This window comes from Notechis scutatus, chromosome 3, assembly GCF_049901735.1.
Source record: "Notechis scutatus isolate UNSWTSFEM ecotype Mainland chromosome 3, rNotScu1.2, whole genome shotgun sequence".
Lineage (NCBI taxonomy): Eukaryota > Metazoa > Chordata > Lepidosauria > Squamata > Elapidae > Notechis > Notechis scutatus.
Window position 1 is genome coordinate 115,167,060 of NC_142011.1, and position 23,621 is coordinate 115,190,680.

At 47.2% G+C, this 23,621-nt stretch overlaps 1 protein-coding gene across 1 annotated transcript in view; it reads left to right on the forward strand.

The window, feature by feature from the left end:
- The window catches only part of DIAPH1 (diaphanous related formin 1), a 156,658-nt gene that overhangs the window by 18,140 nt on the left and 114,897 nt on the right, over positions 1-23,621 (forward strand). Inside the window, 2 exon segments of the mRNA XM_087960995.1 lie at positions 3,167-3,325; positions 22,068-22,169. Coding sequence (XP_087817121.1) covers positions 3,167-3,325; positions 22,068-22,169 — 261 coding nt within the window.

Sequence of the window (23,621 nt, forward strand, 5' to 3'; positions counted from 1 at the left end):
CATCCAGCCTCTAACAGCCTCCAGGCACTGCAAGAGGGAGGACACAGCAATACTTAACTCATCACGGGCTGAGACATACAGCTGAGTTTCATCAGCATATTGGTGATACCTCAGTTCATGGTGATGGGTGATCTCACCCAGCGGCTTCATATAAATGTTGAACAGGAGCGGAGAGAGTACCAAGCCCTGTGGAATCCTGTAAAGCAGTAGGCGAGGGCTGGATCTCTCCCCTCCTATCAACACTGACTGAGAGCAGCTGCAGAGGAAGGAAGTAAACCAGGACAGCACAAGGCTTCCTATTCCCATCCCCCAAAACTGCCCCAGGAGAATCCCATGGTCAATGATATTGAAAGGTGCTGAGAGGTCAAGTAGAGCAAGAATGGATGCACTACCCCCATCCCACTCCTGCCAGAGATCATCCAAAAGTGCAACCAATGCCGTTTCTGTCCCAAATCCAGGCCTGATTCCTGACTGGTAGGGGTCGAGATAATCTGTTTCATCCAGGAGCCACTGGAGCTGCTGTTTTCAACCTTTTCAACAACCTTCCCCAAAAAGGGAACATTGGAGACAGGTCGGAAATTATCCAACCAGGTGGAGTCCAGCGATGGCTTCTTAAGAAGTGCTGGGGCACCATCCCCTCCTGTAGGGAAGCATTTATCACTGCCAGAATCCACCCTAGTCACCTCCTGGGAAGCTTTCACAAGCCAGGAGGGACATGAGTCTAAAACACAGGTGCTTGTGCATATACTCCCTAGGATCCTGTCCACTTCCTCAGGAGCAGCAGGGTCAAACTGTTCCCAGATAAGAGGGCAGGAACCTGCCTCAGGAGCTTCCACCAGAGCAGCAACCACGCTGGCATCTAACTGGGAACGAAGTCGAGCGATTTTGTTTCCAGAAAATCCGCAAATTCCTCAGTGTGCCCCTTCAGGTGGACCTCAATGTCCTCCTCCTCCAGGAAGAGACTGCTCACCTTAAAGAGGGCTGCTGGGCAATTATCTGCAGACGTAATTAGTTTGAAGAAGTATTTACACTTCACCACATGAATCGCCACGAGGTAGGCCTTAGTAGCAGCTCTTACACGTGTTCAATCGAGTTCATCTCCTGTCTTCCTCCAGCAGCGCTCTAGACGTTTCATGCATTTCATCCCTCTCAGTTCCTCTGTATACCACAGGGCACAGAGATGTCTATGAGTGAGGAGAGGTCGCAAGGGTGCAATCCTATCCAGAGCCTCGGTCACCTTCCTATTCCAAACTGACTAAGAGCTCGGCTGGACTGCACAGTAGATCTGCAGTTATAACCTCCAGCTCCTTCTGGAACCCATCTGGGTCCATTAGTCGACGGGGATGGAGCAATCTAATAGGTCCTGCCTTCCTGTGGGGGAGAAACTCATTGCCACCAGAACATCCACAGGACCGCAGAAGCAAGACTGCAGAAGTAGCCAATTTAATGGTGTCTTTTGTGGAAGCTGAGTCACTTTGACTCTGGCTTCCAGTGTATTCAATGGATAAAACTATACTCTGCACCAACAGATTGAAAAGAGAGCTTCCTTGGTTATTTTTTTAGAATGGGCCTGGAAAATATTATATCTCCTTTATAAAAATCTGATTCTCTGAACTATTCCTGTACATAATAGGCATTGGAATGATAGGCAACCACAATGGTTCCCATTGTTTTCTCTCACCTTTAAAATGCATGCATTATCTTGATACTTAATTTGGAGTATTGTTAGTACTTAAATATGCCTCTAGTGAAAAAACAGGAATTCTGAATAAATCTTTGTACCCCAAAGGTGGTGGTAATGGATTGTTCATCAGTAAACAGAAATTTAATCTAGATGAGAGGGAAATCTGATGGTTATAAAATGACAGAATACTTTGGTTTGGATAATGTTACATGCCTCTTTAATATAGAAATTGAGAGAGACTTCTTTTAGCTGGTTGAGTGACACAATGAATACTGCAGACACTGTCCTATCCTATTTTAAAAGAAAACATTTCAAATATTATTCAAAAGTTAAGCATTTCATTTCCACCCATTTTTCTGAGGTGCCAGGCTTGGTATAAAACTGAAGAATTTTAATTGATTTACCCCTATAGAGTACTGTATGTTTGTTGTGTCTGGATGTTTTTTTGAGCGAGGGGAGGTTCTGGGATACAAAGAAGCATGGCATAGCTAGTTGGCAAGCAAATTCTCAAACTGGAAAGGGGTTAGCAGAATCAGAATTGTCTAAGTATAATGGCTTGTGAAAATATACTATATTATTCAGAGAAGCAATAGGAGTAAGCTGGAACAGTGAGATACACTAAAAAGTGGCATTTATAGTTTTGCCATCTCCAATCCTAGAAACACTTACAATGTTTTGTTTTAAATCTGTTATAGCTACTGATTTTAGCAAAAGAATAATGTAAAAAACAGTATTTTAACCATACATTTATTCTTTGAAATGAATGTTTGCGATAGTCCCTATGTTAGGCACTTGTTCAATCATTGTCAAAAAGTTTAAATCTGCCCTAACAGAGTTTGACCCAAGTGTGTATATTGAGTTTCCTTGAATCAATCTTCCATCTTGACCCCATATAGAATTGTAACATTGTCACAAAGGGCAGGTAGTTAGGCTTAAATGGCCACATCAAATATATGAAAGGTGAGAAAGTAAATACAGTTCAAACTACTATTAAGCATTGACAACTCAAAAGAGTCAGTTTAATAAAATAACAGCTCCTTAATTGGGCATTATTTCAGTGACAGATAACTCATTAACCATTCTGCATTTAATCTTCTCACTGACCTCTGTGCTTGGAATTGCATCTGCAACACTGTATGTGGATGAAGGTTTTATATACAGCAGCGGAAAAGCGATCAGTTTTGTAAAGCATTTTGCAGACATTTGATTCAATACTTCAAAGTGAATCTCTGTTGTGATCTGTAATCTTTTAATGGAATGATTCAGTTGAAACTTCAGTGAAAGCCCCACTAGAAGCTTTGCACAGTTCTGTAATTAGCAGAATTGTATGAAGAGATTTAAAAGAACATTGATTTTTATTTTTCTAATACATTGCCAAAATACTCATATATTATAGTTAAGAAAGTAGCACAATTTAAAATTGAATGGAAAAGAAGAATAGAAAAAGCACACTAATGTTAATTTTAATATTTTATTAATCAGCTTGAGAGATTCACCAGTATGAGGATAAAGAAGGAGAAAGAAAAACCCAATACAACATATAGGAATTCATCTACTTCATGCTCAGATATTTCAGGGTCAGGTCAGACGTTGCAGGATATCTCTGATGAAGATGTGCTGGTTCTCTTTGAGCAGATGCTGGTAAGTACCATTAAAATTATATCTTGAGAATAACAAAACTAAAAGTTTCTTATGCTTATAGTTATGCTGAAATGAATGTGTGATTTCTGTGATGTGAAAAATTCTCTTTCTGCTCTGGGAAGGAAGACTTTGATTTGTTTTTCTACTACAGCAAGTAAACAAAAATCCTAAAACCAGAATTCATTAGGGAGGAATAGCAATAGCACTTAGTCTTACATATCACTTTACAGTACTTTACAGTCCTCTCTAAGCAGTTTATAGAGTTAGAATCTTTCCCCCAACAATTTGGATCCTCATTTTACCCACTCTGGAAGAATGGAAGTCTGAAATCAAGTATCGTTACTTGTATTTTTTCAAAATCTGGTTGGTGTCATAGCAAGACAGCCAAGGGATAGCGGGGCTCCACGAAACCCCGGCTGATTCCTCTCTGGAGGTCCTCTAAATATGGTAGAGATTATGACAAATGTATGGGCTGATCATAACCCCTTAAAAATAATTTGGAAAGGAAGGAAAAGGAAGAGTAGAAGGTGGATACTTAATCCCCAAATCTTAAAGGAGAAAGATTTTGTAGAGAAAATTAAGAAAGAAATGGAACTTTTTTAAAAGGAAAATACAGTGGAGCAAACATCATTACAGAATATATGGGATACAGCAAAGGCAGTCTTGAGGGAGCTGGTAATAGCATATACAGCGAAAAGGAATAAGGAAAGATGGCAAAATCAGAATAAATTACAGGAGGAGATTAAAGACCTAGAAAGTAGATTACCAAAAAAACCCACAAGATGAAAAAATGAGGAGAGAGATAATTCTTACTAGGCATAAATTGAACATTATAAATCAGGAAGAGCGAGTCAAAGAGGTGAAAAGGACAAAACAGATTTTTTTCGAATATGCAAATAAACCAGGGAGGTGGTTAGCCCATAAATTAAGATTAGAAAAAGAAAGAATTGGAGGATGATGATGGAAAATTAAAATATTGAATGACTCAGAAAAAGAAAATAGTACAAAAATATTTCGGACAACTATACAGGGAGGATGGAATAAACCCTGTGTCAAGCATCTAGAAAGTATCCATGATATCAATCACTCCAAGATGTTATCTCTCCAATTGATTTATTAGGAGCAGATCTGGCATGTCAAAAGCAATTTCCCAAGTGAAAGTTTTTTTGGCGCGTTACACAGAACCCACCTTCTCTCCTCCCACTTTTGTACTTCATAAATCACAAGAACCAATTAACTGCAACTGGAAATTCTTAATATAACACAGAGAATAACCTTGAACTTTTCAACTCCTCTAACTCTAAAAAAATGTGGCAGCTGAATTTCAAAGCTGACAGGCGTCCCCCCTTGAAAACTCCTCCTAAAAGAAAAGAAAAAACACACATATAGGGGTTAATACATCGTCCTTAACCCCTTCTCCCCCCACCACGAGGACCCTTCGGTTTGTGGGGAAAATCCTCATGGAATTGGTTAACCAATTGATCAGCATGAACATTCCAACTCTTTACCCAACTAGCATCTGAGGGGGTATCCTTTCCATAAGACTAAATATTGCAATCGGCCATGGTGTAATCTAGAATCAAGAATTTTTTGAATCTCATAATGTGTTTCCCCATGTACCGTCAATGGTTTTGGGGGAGCGAGTGGTAGTGGTCTTATCAATGTAGTAGCTGGTTTTAGTAAACTACAATGGAACACTGGATGAATTTTCCCCAGTAGTCGAGGAAGACGTAATTGGACAGTGACCGAATTGATTATCTTTGAAATTGGGAATGGACCCCAAAATTTTGGACCCAGCTTCTTACTGGGCAGTTCCAACCTAAGATACTTGGTTGACAAATATATTTTGTCCTCTACTTTAAAAGGCGGTTGAAGGGATCTGTGTTTATCTGCTTGTTTTTTTATAAATTTTTGCAGCTTTGTTCAAAGCTTTTTTTGTATCTTCCCACCCTTTCTTTAATGAGTTCATCCATTCTGTCAGGGACATGGATGAGGGAGGTTGTCTAGGTAACTCTGGCATTGGGACAAAATCCATTCCAGTGTTGATTTGGAATGGAGTCAATCCCGTGCTGCTATGTACTGCATTATTGTAAGCAACCTCTGCAAAAGGTAATAAGCCCAATTTTCTTGTTGATAATTTACATAGCATCTAATGTATTGTTCAATCATGATGTTAGCCCTCTCCGCTGCCCTGTTACAAGTAGGATGGAAAGCTGAGGATAACCCTTGAGAGGAGCCAATGGATTTCAGAAATTCCATCCAAAATTTTGCAGTAAATTGTACCCCGCTGTCTGATATTACTCTGTGAGGTACACCATGTAGTCTATAGATATGTTTCACGAACAGCTTTGCAAGTTTTTTCGCAGATGGAAGCCCTTTGCAGACTATAAAATGGGCCTGTTTAGAGAGTAAGTCAATTATAGTCCAAATGACCGTATTCCCTTTACTCTTAGGTAATTCAACAATAAAGTCCATTGCAATTTCTTCCCAAGGTTGGGTTGGTTCAGCAACTTGTTGCAGGAGGCCAGGGGCTTTCCAGTTCTGTGTTTCATCGTGGTACAAATTGAACAACTTTTTACACAGTCCTCAACATCAGGTTTCATTTTTGGCCATCAGAACTGTCTTCTTAGTAAATGTAGGGTTTTTAGGAATCCAAAGTGGCCTCCCAGCCGGGAGTCGTGGCTACGCTTTAGTTCCAGGGTTAGTTTAGGGTTGTGGGTACATAAAGCTTAGTCCCTTTCCAAGCTAGTCCATCATTTATTGTCACCTCAGTTTGATGGTCCAGGAACCAAGGGTCGGTCAATAGGGCCGTTTTCAATTCCGCAGCCAGCTTATCTTCCAGGAGTTTGGGGTTGCAGTTAGCTTGGGTTCGAGTGGTTACCTGGCCGGCCAATTGAGCATCTGACATTAAGGCTTGTACTATTTCCTCTTGGTGGCTGTCAAACTGAGGTTTTCTGGACAGAGCATCCGCCAGTACGTTTTCCCTCCGGGGATATATTTAATGTTGAAATTGAATCGCTTGAAATATTGGGCCCAGCGGACTTGTTTGGGTGATAATCTCCTAGGGGTCTTTAGAGTTCGAGGTTCTTATGATCAGTCCATACCTCAAAGGCCTCTGGCGCCCCTTCTAGAAAATGCCTCCAAGTCAATAAAGCCCATTGTACGGCGAATGCTTCTTTCTCCCAAACGCCCACCTTTGCTCTGCGTCTGTCAGTTTTTTGGAAACAAGAGCAAGGCATCAGTCAGTCTTGAGAGTCTTTTTGCAGCAAAACGGTTGAAACCGCTACATCACTTGCATCTGTTTGGACAATAAAAGGCTTGGTCATGTCTGGGTGCTTGAGGATGGGCTCCATTGCAAGGAGGCGTTTTAATGTCTCGAAAGCTTTCTGACAGTCCATAGTCGAAGCCAGGGGTTGACTAGGCTTTGGTTTGGTGGATGACGGGCCCGTGTTTAATAGCTCTGTCAACGGGAGGGCAACTCCAGCAAAGGATGGAATGAATTGTCTATAGAAGTTGGCAAACCCCAAGAAACTTTGAAGTTGTTTTCGGGTTCTGGGGGGTTGCCAGTCCAGCACTGCTTTCACCTTTCCAGGTCCATTTCAATCCCCAGGTTGGATATTCGGTAGCCTAGGTAGTCTAGCAACTCTTTGTGGAATTCGCATTTTGAGAGTTTCACATATAATTTGGCGGCTAGAAGTTTTTCTAGAATTTGTCGGACCAATTAAACATGTTCTTCCATGGTTTTGCTGAAGATAAGAATATCATCAGGTACATGAGGACCCCCCAGTAAAGGTGCGGGTGTTGCACCCCATTGATGAGCTGCATAAACACTGCAGGAGCCCCCTGAAGTCTGAAAGTCATGACTTTGAATTGGAAGCTACCCAGAGGGCAGTTAAAAGCAGTTTTCCACTCATCTCCATCTTTGATGCGGACACGGTAGTAAGCTTCCCTGAGATCTAGCTTGGTGAATACTTTGCCCTTCGACAGGTGATTCAATAAGTCCTTCATGAGAGGGAGAGGATACATGTTTTTGACGCATACTGTGTTCATGCTTCTAAAGTCAACACACAATCTCAATTTGCCATTTTTCTTCTCCTTGAACAACATGGGGGCAGCTAATCTTGATTTGGCAGGCTCAATAAAACCTCGTTCCAAATTGCTGTTGATGTATTCTCCTGGGAGCCGTTCGGATCATCCAGAGAGTGGGAGGTGCTTCAGTCTGCGTCGTTGTAGGCTGAGCTTAATTACTGAGGATTGCTCCGCCCTTCACCACGTGGCTGCCTTGCAAGTTTACGCTCAGCCTTCGTCAGATTAGGCTGTGTATCTCCCACTCTTTGGCCGATTCAAGTTCCTTTTTAACAGCTATAGAAAAGAAAAAAATTTTCCCTTCAGGTTTGCCTTGCGTTTCGGTTCTCCTTAGCCTCTGCGCAATTGGGGTGGCTATAGCAGGGGAGCGCGTTCTTCGCCCCAGGGGGGATAGGGAGCGGGCGGCTTTCGCGCTCCGGCGCCAATCCTCCCCCTCTTCCAATTCGGCTCCTTTCCTGCCGCTTTTTCGCGCCGCTATTGTAGCGGCTCCACTCGATCGCGCTGATAAGCGCAGCTGGTGATCCCCCCCACCGCGAACGCCGATCGCCCCAAAAAGGGGCGAAAAATTGTCTCGCTGCCTCTCTCGGCCTCCAGGTTTGCCGGAGAGGCTTAGTCTTGCCCTGAGCGGCCCGTTTTTAAAGGGATCGTGGGCGGCCGCCATTTTGGGCGCCGCCACGTTTTCGGGCGCTTTGTAACAGGCCTCTGCGACTGCGAAGAAACTAGTCTTCTAATCATAGGCCTCCCAGCCTGTGAGAACTTACTGCATTCTTAGACATTGGCAAATTGTTGGCTTTCCGCAGCAGCTCAGGGCAGGGAATTGCAGCCTATCCCTCCCGGTGGTTGCCTGGGAGCTCCAGCTGCCAGAGGCCTCACTTCAGCCTCAGGCATTCATTTGGACAATTGGAGAATTTAACACCATATCTGGGGTCACTCCCTCCTGGGAGCGCTGAACAGGCCCCGGTTTATTTCTTGTCAAAAAGTATTATTATTAAAAATAATAATAATAATAATAATAATAATAATAATAATAATAATAATAATAATAATAATAATAATGAGGATAATGAGGATAATGATACATAACTATATACATATACATATATATGTTTTCTGAGGTATATATATATTTTCATATATATTATTGGTACTGGCAATAACGCATTACCAACACTGATTGGATTTCATATACAGTGCTTATACGCATGTATATATATTTATATTAATAATTATAACAATAATAATATTGTAGAACTTACATATCTAAATTCCAAAGGGGGCGCGGGCCAGCTGAAAGGACACCCGGCCTTTGTTGTAGGCCGAAACCTTGGCGAGCCAACCGCCTTAAATTGGAGCTAGAGTCCTTTCTTCTATAATGGCAGATGACAATTCCACTAGAGGCTCTTCTTTGAAGGCCAGATCTAAGTCCTACCACCTGCGCAGACAGGCTAAGGAAGCCTCTAAGGAAACTTCCAAGGCTTCTCAGAGAGAGACGCCCTAAGGCGTCATAGGACACTGGAGAAAGAATCTGACAGGCGATCTAGAAAGGCACAACCAGTGCCCCCAGCCCTCCCACCCTCCATTCCTTCTACCTCCAGACACCCCCTCCCCAGATTGTTCTTCCCTCTCCAGGCGCAGCTTATCCCTGGGACGCCAGGTCCCGAATCAACAGCCAGGACGGCCGAAGTACTTTCACGCCCACGGCTGCTGGTCTGCGCCAGGAGGAGGCCGCCACTGTCGAGATTTCTGCGCTCATGCAGGCATGGATGGAACGGGCTATCCGCCAGGGATAGCAGAGGGCATTCAACAGATGTACAGGTCCGGTCCCCCTCGATGGCGCCCGAACACGACTCGCCATCAGTCAGGTCCTCGCCTAGATTGGACCCTACCCATGGTCAGGTACCTTTATGGGGGGACAGCCCCCTCCCAGAAGGGGAAATGGAGGAGGCTATAGAGGACCTGGATAGGTTCGGGGAGGAGGAGGATCTTGAATGGGGGGTCTACACAAGGGGAACCCCTATCGGAGATAGGCCCGATAGAAGGAGACATGTCCAAGGACGAGGGCCTCACTCCCGATCAACCCACCTTCTGGGTTTGTTCAAGCCACACATGCTTAATCACTACTCTTTAAGGCCAAGAACATTCTGGCCTGTCGGTTCAGTCCTCTCCGGCTCTCCCCTCCCCGGCAGAGGGACAAGAGGACGCCATTTTTAGGCAGCCCGTGGTGGAGGCGAAGGTTATTCCGGCCCCACCCATATTCCACGACCTAGTTTAAGACCAATTGGACTCTACAAGAGCTTCCCCTGCCCATCCAGCCAGGACAAGAGGTTCTTTAACCTCGAGCTGAGCTTTTGCAACTTGCTTAACACTCCCGAGGTAGACAAGCCCTTCGTTGGTTCAGTATCCTCGTCCTCTTCCAGTGACCCCTGGAAGCCCGAAACCCGAGGACAAAAGGTCCAAACTGGCCTTACGTAGGACTCATCAGGCCGACACCTGGGCCATTAGATCGGCCATGGCCGCTTCCCTTTCACCAGGTCCTCGATCCGGTGGCTCCGCCAAGTGAAACAGCATGTTCCCCCCTCTAACACAAGGGCACATCAGAAAATCGCAAAGTTGACGGCTGCAGCAGAATTCTCGGCCGACGCCACCTACCATGCGGTGAAGTCCTCCGCCCGAGCGATATCCTCTCACGTTACAGCTCGCCGCCTGCTCTGGCTCAAGCACTGGCAGGCGGACATAAAAACAAGGTTAAGCTGGCCACTGCCCCAATTAAGAGGGACAGACTCTTTGGTGCCGCCCTGGAGCCATTGCTATCCGAACCCGAAGTAAGAAAAATTTCTTCCCCCTTTCGGAGGTCAGAGTCAAGAGCCCCCAGCCCTTTCGGAGAGGTCCCTCCCGACCCTTCTACCAGTCATCTTTCCGGCCCAGGTATCCGAGACTCCCCTCCTTCCGGCCACTCCAGCCCCAGGATCGAGGCGATCCAGGTGACAGGAACAGGAGGGGCGGCAGCTACAGACGTCCCTTCAGGGGCTCCGGAGGGTAGCCCTTCCGGCGCACCAGATAGACCTCGTCCCTCCCTTCCCATCGGCGGACGCCTCAAGCATTTCGCTGACCGATGGGATTCCTCCACTTCCGATGCCGGGGTCCGGGACTCCATCAGACTTGGTCTCGCGCTTGAATTCCAGCGCACCCCCTGACTTCCTTATGGCATCCCCCTTCAAGGGACCCCACTAAACGCAACTTAATGGATTCAGCCATTCAGCATCTCTTTAGCATACAGGCCATACATCCCGTCCCACCATCCCAGCGGGGCAGGGTTTCACTCTCACCTCTTCGTGGTCCCCAAATCCTCAGGGGGATGGAGGGCTATTCTAGACCTGAAACGCCTCAACCGTTACCTGATTTACCGCAGGTTTAAGATGCACACTCTGCAGTCCATTCTCCTGGGCATCAGACAGGGGGATTGGCTAGCCTCTATAGACCTTCAGGCGTATCTCCACATTCCAATCCGGCCCTCCCATTCCATATTCCTCAGATTCTGCTACAACCACCACCACGTCCAATATGTGGCCATTCCCTTTGGGATGGCCTCTAACCCAGGGACTTTCACTAGGGTCCTCACGGCTCTGGCGGCCCACCTCAGGAACCTCCCGGTTCGTCTCCATTGTTACCTGGATGACATCCTCATCCTGCCCCACTCCAGACTCCAAGCAGAGAAGGATGTCAGAGCTACCCTCTCTGCCCTCCAAGACCATAGATTTCCGGTAACTGGAAAAAGAGCCAACTGTTACCTTCTACACGCATCACCCACTTGGGGGCCGTCATTGACTCAGTTCGGGAAAGGTTTCCCTTCCTCGGAAAGATTCCTTAGCATTCAGGAAACCATCACACACATCAGGCGTTCAATAAGGGTAACACTTTTGGATCTGTCTAAGCTACTAGGTAAAATGGTCTCATGTATTTCCATCGTTCCCTGGGCCGGTTACACACCAGGTCCCTACAGTGGTTCCTGCTTCCGTTCCAACGGTCCAGCAGTAGCAATTCAAAGGCCACGGTCAAGGTGCCTTCAAAGGTCTTCACGTCTCTCCTCTGGTGGACCAGTCCCGCCATCAACAGGGACATGGCCTCAAGAAGCCCGACGCCTCACCCTCACCACAGACGCCAGCCTGTTCGGAGGGGGCGCTCACATCCACTCGCTTTCGACACAGGGCAGATGGTCTCAGGTAGAACGGGCACACAGTATAAACTGGTTGGAACTCCGCGCCATCCACCTGGGCCTACGCCACTTCCTCCCTCAGGTACGTGGGCGGCATGTCCTTATACTCTACGGACAACATCACCGCCAAGGCCCTTGTCAACCAACAAGGGGGCACCCAGTCCATCCGTTTGATGAGAGGCCGAGCGCCTCTGCCGTTAGGCGGAGCACAATCTCCTCTCTCTCAAAGCCGAGCACATCTCAGGGGACTTAAACACCCAAGCAGACTGGTTGATCAGGACCACGGGGGACCAGCCCGAGTGGAGCCTCCACCCGTCACTGTTCAGGGAGGCGACCGGGCTGTTCGGCCTCCCGTCAGTGGACCTCCTCGCATACCCCCTCATCACTCAACTCCCCAGGTTTTTCTCGAGGTACCCCTCCCACGGGGCCGAGAACTACAAAGCCCTCCATTGCCCCTGGCCCACAGGGTTTCTATATGCTCTCCCTCCCGTAGCCCTGGCACTCAGGGCCATCCAGAGGTTCATCTCCAAGACAGCAGAACTGATTCTGATGGCACTCTACTGGCCCAGGCGCCCATGGTTCGCGGACCTCCGCAACCCTATCGATGGCCCCTCCCTGGGAAATTCCTCCGAACAGGATTCCTTTCTCAGGGTCCCCTCCAGCACCCGGACCGCAGTGGCTCCAGCGAGCTGTTTGGAGGTTGAGCGGGAGCGTTTAAGAAAGGAGCAGTTTCGGACTAGGTTATTGATACCATCCTAGCCGCCAGGCGACCCTCCACAGCCCGAATCTTTAATGCCACTTGGAATAGTTTCTGCAAGGGTGCCAGGGTTTCCAGGTCAACCCGCTTTCACCATCCATAGCTCAAGTGTTGGAATTCCTCCAGAGGGTCTGAGGAAAGGTCTTTCTTCGAACACCCTGAGGCGTCAGGTCGCAGCCCCTTTCAACCGTCATTGCTTGTGGCAATCTGGGGTCCCTTTCCCTCCACCCTCGCATTAGGGCATTCCTCAGGGGAGCCACTACCTGTGTTCCCATCAGTTCACAGATACCCCACTTGGGACCTCAATAAGGTCCTTGTGGCCTACCAAACACCCCTTTGAGCCGCTCAGGGAATCCACTCTCCAGTTCCTAACATTCAAGGTTGTGTTTCTAGTGGCCAACTTGGCTCGCCGAATATCAGAGATAGCGGCCTTGTCGGTGAGGAAGGACCTTTGCATCTTCCATGCCGACCGGGTAGTTCTTGCCCAAGGTCAACTCAGCCTTCCACAGGGCACAGGAACTCACACTTCGAACTTCTGCCCCAATCCCTCGCGGGAAAGGGAGAAGCCTTGGCATACCCTAGGCGTAAACGGGCCCTCTACATTTACATTAAACGTGCCCAGCCCTTCAGGAGAAATAGGCCACAAAGTGTCCCCGTCAACCATCGGCCGCTGGATTAGAGCTACTATTTCCCAAGCTTAACTGTCCCAGGCCCTGCCCATTCCCAGCAGGCACACTCTACCAGAAGTGCTGCTACCTCAGCTACTTGGGCCACCCAGGTGTGTCGAAGGCGCCACTTGGGCCTCCCCATCTCCCTTTATTAGATATTATGAACCACCATGTGCCTGTATGACCTCCCTACAACGCCTGGGCATGCTCCTGATGAGGTGGCAGGTGGTCTTCTGAGGGATCTCCTCCCACACCTGGACTAAAGCATCCCCCAACTCCTGGATAGTCTGTGGTACAACGTGGCATTGGTGGATGGAGCGAGACATGATGTCCCAGATGTGCTCAATTGGATTAAGGTCTGGGGAACGGGCGGGCCAGTCCACAGCATCAATGTCTTCATCTTTCAGGAACTGCTGACACACTCCAGCCACATGAGGTCTAGCATTGTCTTGCATTAGGACAGGGGTGGGCAAACTTTTTGGCTCGGGGGCCGCATTGACTTTTAAAATTTGACAGACGGGCCGGGTCAGCACAAGATTTTTTGGGAATCGCCCCCCCCCCTTCCCCCTTCTCCTCCTTCCCCTCCCCTCGGAGGCCCCCTGAGTCAGGAGTTGCTACCGCCTGGTGCGGCTCAGCGGCTCCAGTCCCGCGTTGCCTCGGGAAGGGAAAGGCAAAAGGAAGAGCCGCGGCGGTGCTTTGCAACGGGAGCAGCGGCACCGGAGGCTCAGGCTCAGCAGCTCCTGGTTTTGCCTTTTCCTTCCCAAGGCAACGCTGGGACTGGAGCTGCGCCGGCAGTAGCAACTCCTCACAGCCCCAGCCAGACACCTGAGCGGAGCCCGGGCGAACTGCCTGTTGCTGCTGCCGAGCACCACTGGGTCGCCTCCTCCAAGCAGCTCGCCTTCGCCGCTGGCTTCCCTCTGCCGCGGCTCGGGGCCAGGCGCGAGCGCCCGCGAAGTTAAAAGGAAGCCGAAAGTTGCTGGGAAGTTGCTCGGGTGCTGGGAGCAGGCTTTTAAAGTGCCGGCCAAGCAAAGTTTAAGCAGCCCGCCGCTCGCCGGGCGGAACCCTTCCTGCTCCTCGGCGGGAAGACGCTCCAGCCTGCAAACTTTGCCTTTGCAAAGTTTAAGCCTGGAAGCCCTGAAACCCAAGCAACTTCCCAGCAACTTTCAGCTTCCTTTAACTCGCAGGCGCTCATGCCTGGCGGAGGGGAAGCCCGGAGCCTCCTCCAAGCAGTCCGCCCGCCCGCCACCCGCCGGGCTTCCCCCGCCGCGCGGCTTGGGGCCAGGCGCGAGCACCCGCGAGTTAAAAGGAAGCCGAAAGTTGCTGGGAAGTTGCTTGGGTTTCGGGGCTTCCAGGGCTTTGCAAAGGCAAAGTTTGCAGGCGGGAGCGTCTTCCCGCCGAGGAGCGGAAGGGTTCCGCGCCGGCGGGCGGGCGGGCTGCTTGAGCGGGCTGCTGTGCGGCTCGGGCGGGCGCGAGCACCCGCGAGTTAAAAGTTGCTGGGAAGTTGCTCGGGTGCTGGGAGCAGGCTTTTAAAGTGCCGCCCGAGCAAAGTTTAAGCAGCCCGCCCACCCACCGGGCGGAACCCTTCCCGCTCCTCGGCGGGAAGACGCTCCAGTCTGCAAACTTTGCCTTTGCAAAGCCCTGGAAGCCCGAAACCCGAGCAACTTCCCAGCAACTTTCGGCTTCCTTTAACTCACGGGCGCCGCACCTGGCGGAGAGGAAGCCCGGAACCTCCTCCAAGCAGCCTGCACGCCCGCCCGCTCGGCTTCCCTTCCGCCACGCGGCTCGGGGCCAGGCGCGAGCGACCGCGAGTTAAAAGGAAGCCGAAAGTTGCTGGGAAGTTGCTCGGGTGCTGGGAGCAGGCTTTAAAGTACCGCCCGAGCAAAGTTTAAGCCTGGAAGCCCCGGAAACCGAGCAACTTCCCAGCAACTTTCGCTTCGTTTAACTCGCGGGTGCTCGTGCCTCGCCCGAGCCGCACAGCAGCCCGATCCAAGCAGCCCGCCCCGCCCGCCGGGCGGAACCTTCCGCTCCTCGGCAGGAAGACGCTCCAGCTTGCAAACTTTGCCTTTGCAAAGCCCTGGAAGCCCCAGAAAACCGAGCAACTTCCCAGCAACTTTCGCTTCGTTTAACTCGCAGGTGCTCGCGCCGGTCTGAGCCGCACGGCGGAGGGGAAGCCCGGAGCGCCGCTGGTCGCCTCCTCCAAGCAGCCCGCCTGCCCGCCTGCCCGCCGGGCTTCCCTCCGCCGCGCGGCTCAGGGCCAGCGCGAGCGCCCAGGCATGATATTCTTCCGATTAAAATCGAATTCGATTTTTTGGGAATCGCCCCCTCCTTTCCCCCCACCCCTTCTTCTCCTCCTTCCCCTCCCCTCGGAGGCCCCTAGTCAGGAGTTGCTGGCGCGGCCCAGTCCCAGCTGGTTGTTGCCTCAGGAAGGAAAGGCAAAAAGGAAGAGCCGCGGCGGCACTTTGCAACGGCAGCAGCGGCTCCTGGTTTTGCCTTTCCTTCCCGAGGGCAACGCGGGACTGGAGCCGCGTGAGCTGCGCCGGGCGGTAGCAACTCCTGACAGCCCCAGCCGGATACCTGAGCGGAGCCCGGGAGGTGCGAGCGGAGGCCGCTGAGCGGCAGGAAAAGGGAGCTGGGCCAGCCACAGACCAGTTCTCGTGCAACTCGCCGCCGCCCGCCCCGGCGAGGGAAAGCAGCGGGCACTCCCGGCCGCGCGGCGGGGGGTCTCTTTGGCCGGCCCCGATTTTTTTTTTTCAGAGCGGAATATCATGCCTGGCGCCTGCGAGTTAAAAACGGTTTAAAGTTGCTGGGAAGTTGCTCGGGTGCTGGGAGCAGGCTTTTAAAGTGCCGCCCGAGCAGGACCGCCGAGCCAGGAACGGGCACCAAGGCAGGGCAAGGCTCCACCAGCAGCGGCCTAGCTTTAGGTGGCTCCAAGCAGCCCGCCCGCCCGCCCGGTGGAACCTTTCCCACTCGGCGGGAAGACGCTCCAGCCTGCAAGCTTTGCCTTTGCAAAGTTTAAGCCTGAAGCCCCGGAAAAAAAGGGGATCGGGCGGGGACTCACCTTCGGAGAGGTCGCACTCGAAGGTGATTTCGAACTCCCAGCCGAGGCCTTGCAAATTTCTTTTCTTTCCTACCCCTAGATCGCTCCGCACTGTTTTGCAGCTTTGGGGCCACGCTGACACAGGGCAATACGCCACACCCAGCTATTTTTTTTTCAGGGGGCGGGCCAGATTGGACAGACCAATGGCAGTTATTTTTTTTCAGGGGCGGGCCGCACTGGACAGACCAATGGGCCGGATGTGGCCCCCCGGGCCGTAGTTTGCCCACCCCTGCATTAGGAGGAACCCAGGGCCAACCGCACCAGCATATGGTCTCACAAGGGGTCTGAGGATCTAATCTCGGTACCTAATGGCAGTCAGGCTACCTCTGGCGAGCACATGGAGGGCTGTGCGGCCCGCTAAAGAAATGCCACCCCACACCATTACTGACCCACTGCCAAACCGGTCATGCTGGAGGATGTTGCAGGCAGCAGAATGTTCTCCACGGCATCTCCAGACCCTGTCACGTCTGTCACATGTGCTCAGTGTGAACCTGCTTTCATCTGTAAAGAGCACAGGGCGCCAGTGACGAATTTGCCAATCTTGGTGTTCTCTGGCAAATGCCAAACATCCTGCACAGTGTTGGGCTGTAAGCACAACCCCCACCTGTGGACGTCGGGCTCTCATACCACCCTCATGGAGTCTGTTTCTGACCGTTTGAGCAGCCACATGCACATTTGTAGCTCTCTGGAGGTCATTTTGCAGGGCTCTGGCAGTGATGCTCCTGGCCCTCCTTGCACAAAGGCAGAGGTAGCGGTCCTGATGCTGGGTTGTTGCCCTCCTACGGCCTCCTCCACGTCTCCTGATGTACTGGCCTGTCTCCTGGTAGTGCCTCCATGCTCTGGACACTACGCTGACAGACACAGCAAACCTTCTTGCCACAGCTCGCATTGATGTGCCATCCTGGATGAGCTGCACTACCTGAACCACTTGTGTGGGTTGTAGACTCCATCTCATGCTACCACTAGAGTGAAAGCACCGCCAGCATTCAAAAGTGACCAAACCACCAGCCAGAAAGCATAGGAACTGAGAAGTGGTCTGTGGTCACCACCTGCAGAACCACTCCTTTATTGGGGGTGTCTTGCTAACTGCCTATGCTTTCCACCTGTTGTCTATTCCATTTGCACAACAGCATGTGAAATTGATTGTCAATCAGTGCTGCTACCTAAGTGGACAGTTTGATTTCACAGAAGTGTGATTGACTTGGGTTTACATTGTGTTGTTTAAGTGTTCCCTTTATTTTTTTGAGCAGTGGTATATCTTTATATACAACATTTTTTTCCATATTTATCAAATTTGGGTGTATTAATGCTTCTAATGTAAAGAGCCAGATAGGGGTTTCCATATAGTTTTGGTAGTTAATTTTATTCCGTACCGTTAATAGTGCCTGTCTTATATAGTGTCTCTGAAAGTATTTATGTGCTGTATCTTTTCCGTATCAAAGAAAGGCATGCCATCCCTAGCAGTCTTTTGTTCCTTAATGTAATCCATTCTTTTAGCCAGGTAAGTGTTGCAGCATGATAATATAACTACCAATCAGGAAAGCCAAATCCTCCTTTCTCTTTGGTATCCTGCATTAATTTCAGTTTGATTCTCGGCCTCTTTCCCTGCCATATGAATTTTGACATTAATTTTTTAAATAAGCTTTTCTCTAATTTTATAGGGATATTTTGGAATAAAAAGAGGATCTTTGGTAGGGTGTTGATTTTAAGTATGGCTATCCTACCCATTAGGGAAATTTTCAGGTTATTTCATCTTTCTAAATCCTTCTTTATTTGATTTATTAGTTTAGTATAGTTATCTTCTCGCAGGGTTATACACCTTGCTGTTAAGTATATACCTAAGTATTTCACTTTTTTCACAATTTGGATACTTATTTCTTTTGTCAATTCTTCCTTTTGTTTATTTGTCATTTGACTAACATTTTAGTTTTTTCCTTGTTTATTTTTAATCCCACTACTTCTCCATATTCTGCCAATTCCTCCATAAGCTTCACGCCAGACTTTAGAGGCTCCTCTAAAATAAATACTAGATCATCCACAAAGGCTTGTAGTTTATACCTTTTTTGTCTGATTTCCAGCCCTTTAATTTGTTCCTCTTTTCAAATGTTTCTCGTCAACACTTCTAACATTAAGATAAACAGCAGCGGGGATTAGTGGACAACCTTGTCTTGTACCTTTTTGTTTTGTGAAACTTTGTTGCATCACTGTTAATTATTACTTTGGCCTCTTGTTTTGGATATATTGCTCTAAACATATTTATCAATTTGTCTCCAAAGTTCATATATCTCAGTTTCTGTAGCATGAATTTCCAGTTTACGTTATCATCAAAAGCCTTTTGGGTGTCTAGGAAGAGCAGTGACATTTGTTTTTTGTTGTGTGCTTCATAGTACTCTAATATATCTAGTAGCGTTCTCATGTTCTTTATCTGCCTTTTGGGTACAAAGCCATTTTGGTCAGCATGTATAAACGTATTGAGGAATCTTTTCGGATGTTTTGCCATTATGTATGCAAATATTTTGTAGTCTGTATTCAGTAATGAAATTGGCCTATAATTTTGAATTAGTGTTTGGTCTGCATCCTCCTTTGGAATCAGCACTATATTGGCCTCCATCCATGGTGATGGTATCCTCACTTCTGTAAGGACAGCATTATATACCTCTAGTAGCATTGGATCTAGACTATCCTGAAGTTCTTTATACAATTCTGATAACAATCCCTCAGGACCCTGTACTTTGTTGTTCTTTTGTTTTTTGATGGCCTCAGTTACTTCTGGCATTCTTATTTCTTCATTGAGCATATATTTTATTTCTTCTGGTACCTTTGGTAGTTCAGCCTTTTCTAGATATTGTCATGTTTTTTTATTCTGTATAGCTTTTGTTTTCTTTGTATAGATTCTCATAAAAAACCTGAATTAACTTTTTTTTCCTTCATTTTGGTAGCATACATTTCCTTCTTCATCTTGCAGTTTCTTAATCCATTTCTTTTCTTTCTGTTCCTTCAATTTATACACTAGACACCTTCCTGGTTTATTCGCATTCTTGAAAAAGTTTTGGTTTGCTTTCTTTATGTACTGTGCCAGTTCTTTTTTGAGGATGGCCAACTTGTGTTTGATTAATTCCAATATACAACTTTTTATTAAGCTTAAAAATGGAAGTTGAACAGGTAAAATAAACAATGGTAGTATTGGCAAAAAAAATTGGATACACTATAGAATTAGATAAATAGCAAATACTTTGGGAAAGAAACTATAGGTTGACAATGAAACTTCTTATAAGGAAAATCTGTATAAAATGTTCACTTCCCACTTGAGAGATTACCAAAGATTTTTAAAAACATGTCCACCAAGTGTTGGAAGTGTAATCAGGTACCAGGCATGTATTACTACATGTGCTGAACTTGTGCAAAAGCAAAAAAAATGGACAAAATACATACATGGTTAGAAAAAAATGTTAAAGCAGTCTATAAATTATAAGCCAGAAATATTTTTGTTAGATATAGTACCAGATAAGTATGATAAAGGGAATATATATTTAATATTACGTGTTTTGACAGCAGCAGGAATTGTCTATGCACAGCACTAGAAAAATAAAGAAACTTACAGGAGAAGATGTAATTTAAAAAAATACGAGTTTATGCAGACAGATTGACATTAAAGCAAAAAGAAAAAGAAGATACGGAATATTTTCAAACATAGGACTTGTTTTACCAATGGTTGGATAATAAGGTAGAAATTAGGAACTGAAAAAGTATTATTATACAAACAAAATGATCCAGACAATGTGCTGTTCACAAAGTACTTATGTATGTAAAGAGCAAATGTATAAACTATTAAAAAAAGTATTGTTACTTGTAATTTGATCAAAAGAATACAGCTTCATCTGACTGGATAATCATCCAGGAGGTATGGTGTAGAGCAGTGGTTCCCAAACTTTTTAAGTCTATCGCCCCCTTGGTGCTACAAACTCATCCTCGGTGACTCCCACCCATGGGTGGGATTCAAATTTCTGTGGGCGTGACCTAATTTGAGGGTGTGGCTTGCTGGTCATGTGACTGGGTGAGCGTGGCCAGGTGACTGGCAAATCAAATACAAGTTGTTCTCACTTAATGGCCGGTTGTTTAGCAAGTGTTCTAATTTATGACTGGCTTCCCCAGAGCTACTTGACCTGTTTTTGGAGTTTTGATCAGGGGTCTAAATCCCACCCCTGCCTGTGTGTGAGAGAGAGAGGGGGAGAGAGAGATTGGATCAGATCTCTCTCTCTCTCCCACCAACACCAGAAAGCCACTGTCAGTCAAAATTCATATTAGTGGTCTCCAGGATTTAAAATTATGAGTTTTGTGGTCCCTGAGGTCCAAAAGTTTGGTGACCCTTGATCTAAAGGGGTGAGCCTGAGAGAGGGAAAGAGAGAGAGAAAAGAAAGAGAGAGAGAAAGAGAAAAGGGAAAGAAAGGAAAAGGGACAGACACAGAAGGGGGATGGAAGGAAGGGACAGAAAGAAAAAGAAATGAGGGAGGGAGGAGAAAGATAATGAGATATCTACTCTAGTCAAATCACCTGCTCCAGCAGTGTTAGAAGGGAGTGTGTGTGTGTGTTTGTGTGTTCTTCTTGTAATTTACCAGTACATTTTGGTTTTGCTTTCTTCAGAATTGGCACTGTAATACATTGGGGAAAAGTAATTTTTAGGGTGGAGGTCTGGTCCAATGGATCCTGTTTAAAGCCTCAACAAAATGTGAGTTTCCTGATAGTCTTGACCATGTTTCATCCACAAAACCTTTAAAAGAAGCCAAAGAGGTTTCAATGTGCTGGCAAAGATGTTTCAATGTGGAAAAGGGCCTCAGTTTAAACTAGCCCTCATTCAATCTGATGCATCAGGTCTCTCTCTCTCTTTCTCTCTCTCTCCCTCCCTCCCTCTTTCCCTCCCTCCCAGACTGGCTTTGCTCTACTTTCCTGATGTGCCTGCAGGGCAGGTGCTTCGAACCTGGATGAATGGATGGAGAGAGAGAGAGAGAGAGAGAGAGAGAGAGGCAGGCAGGCAGGCAGGCAGGCAGGCAGACAGACAGACAGATAGATAGATAGATATATTGGTAGATAGATAGGTATGTAGGTATGTAGGTAGACAGAAAGACAGACAGGTAGGAAGGCAGGCAGGCAAACAGACAGACCTTTTGGATGGATGGACGGATGGATGGACGGACAGACAGACAGACAAAATGCAACAGCGGCAGCACTTTGGGAAAGTGGTGGCGGTGGCTTTTCCTAACGTGCTGCCGCATTGGAGGCGCTGGCTCCGGAACGGTGCTACAGTCAATGGGTGAACCTGCAGGGCTGGCTGGTGCCTTGAACGCCCCCCTGCCTCCTCTTAGCGGCCCTGTGCCGGCCCCCTTGGGGATGCTAAGAGGTGGCAGGGGGCGGCGCGTTGAACGTGGCCGCAGTGGTACATAACGTGCCACCGCTTCCACATTGGAGGCACCGGCTCCGGAGCAATACTACAGTCAATGGGTGAACCTGCAGGGCCAGCGCCTCGAACGTCCCCCTGCCACTTCTTAGCATCCCCAAGGGGGCCAGCAGAGGGGCGCTAAGAGGCGGCAGGAGGCGGCATGTCAAATGCGGCCATGGCGGCACATAACGTGCCACTGCTTCCACATTGGAGGCTCCGGCTCTGGAGCGGTGCTACAGTCAATGAGTGAACCTGCAGGGCCGGTGCCTCGAACGCCCCCCTGCTGCCTCTTAGTGCCCCCCTACCAGCCCCTTTGCCTCTTAACGCCCCCCTAAAGCATCCCACCGCCCCCCAGGGGGCAGTACCGCCCACTTTGGTAACCACTAGTGTATAGAATCCTGCAATGTACCTGTGGACAGACTTGATGATCTCCCACATACCTCCTAACTTGATAATTCTATGACTATTTTTATGCTTTCTTTGCTAGGTGGATATGAATCTAAATGAAGAAAAGCAGCAGCCTCTAAGGGAGAAAGACATTAGCATCAAGAGAGAAATGGTGTCTCAGTACCTGCATACTTCCAAAGCTGTGAGTTCTTGAGTTGTGGAGTGGTCAAATGTATAAAATACTTCTAGGGCTTACTTGATTTATGTTGCAGGATAAGTGTCAGCTATCTGAAAATTACATGTAAGAGGTAACTGTCAAGATTAGCTGGAAATCGGGCATCTATCCTTGTCTATACTCTCCGATACTGTTCTCTGATTGTAGAGCACAGTATTTAATATGATCGCTTATTGACTGGCTTCTCTAAATAAAGGAAGAGCTGAAGATTTTTTAATGGCTTCAGACTATAACATGGAACAAACTCAAGCCATTAGTTGAGCTTAATCCTTGTTCAGTATAGTTACTTTAGTCACTTTACAGTTTGAACATTATTTAACTGCTGTGACTCTAAAAGTAAATGGAAGGTTGCAGTATCTTATAGCTGTTTAAGAAGCAGGGAATCAGAATATGGCACTTCATTAAAAAAAAACTTGACTGTTAAATTGTGTCATAATAAATAAGGTTCAGCCTGGGCAGTATTTGGCTGGTATTGAACTAAAAGTCCTAACATCCCTCACCATAATGATTGCCCAAAAATTATTGTTGAAGCCACAAGTTTTCCATTGTCTGTTTTCATCTCTGGGATTATCCCCACCGATAGTCCCAGATGCCACCAATAACTAGTACATCCAGTACTGTTGCCAGTTTTTATTGGACTATATGACCATGTATAAGAGAAATGCATTCCTTCATAGGTGGTTGAGGGATCTCTTCTATATTTTTTCCTGAGTTCTTTGATCAGTAGAACTCCTGATAAGATTTCTTACAACTCAGGACAATTTCTCTCTTTAATATCGTAATATATAATTTTGTAGGTTTTTTTCCAACCCATGGTCTAGAAATGTTGGTTGAGGTTATGGAATCAAGGTATCAAAATTAATTCCATTCTAGAGACTTTTGATTCTGGATTGGTTAGTTTTTAAGCCATTGGGATCCATGCCTCTTACTACTTCATAGTTCTTTTCTATGCTAGCTGCTTTTTTATGGAAGCCCTATTAATAAATCTTTGGGCAATCTTGAAGAGTCATTAAGGAATATTAATTTTAGTGTTTTTTAAAATCATTCTATTGGTGAAATATACTGTAACTAACCCAAATAAACAATACCGCACTGATATGGTATTAAAGCATGCATTAAACTGATTAAAGATAATCTTATTAAAGATAATCAAGCAGCACATTTGTGAGCAGGAAGAAAAAAGCAAGATTACTAGAAGCCTGCATGGATTTGTTAAAAACAGCATACCAAACAAACCTTATTGCCTTCTTTGACTAGGTGATTAAATTAGTGGATAAGGGGAATGCTATGGATGTAGTTTACTTAGACTTCAGTAAGGCATTTGACAAAGTAGTCTACAGCCTACTTGATAAGGTAGAACAATGTGGAATAGACAGTACCACCAACAAATGGATTCCAGTGAAACTACATCTACATGGA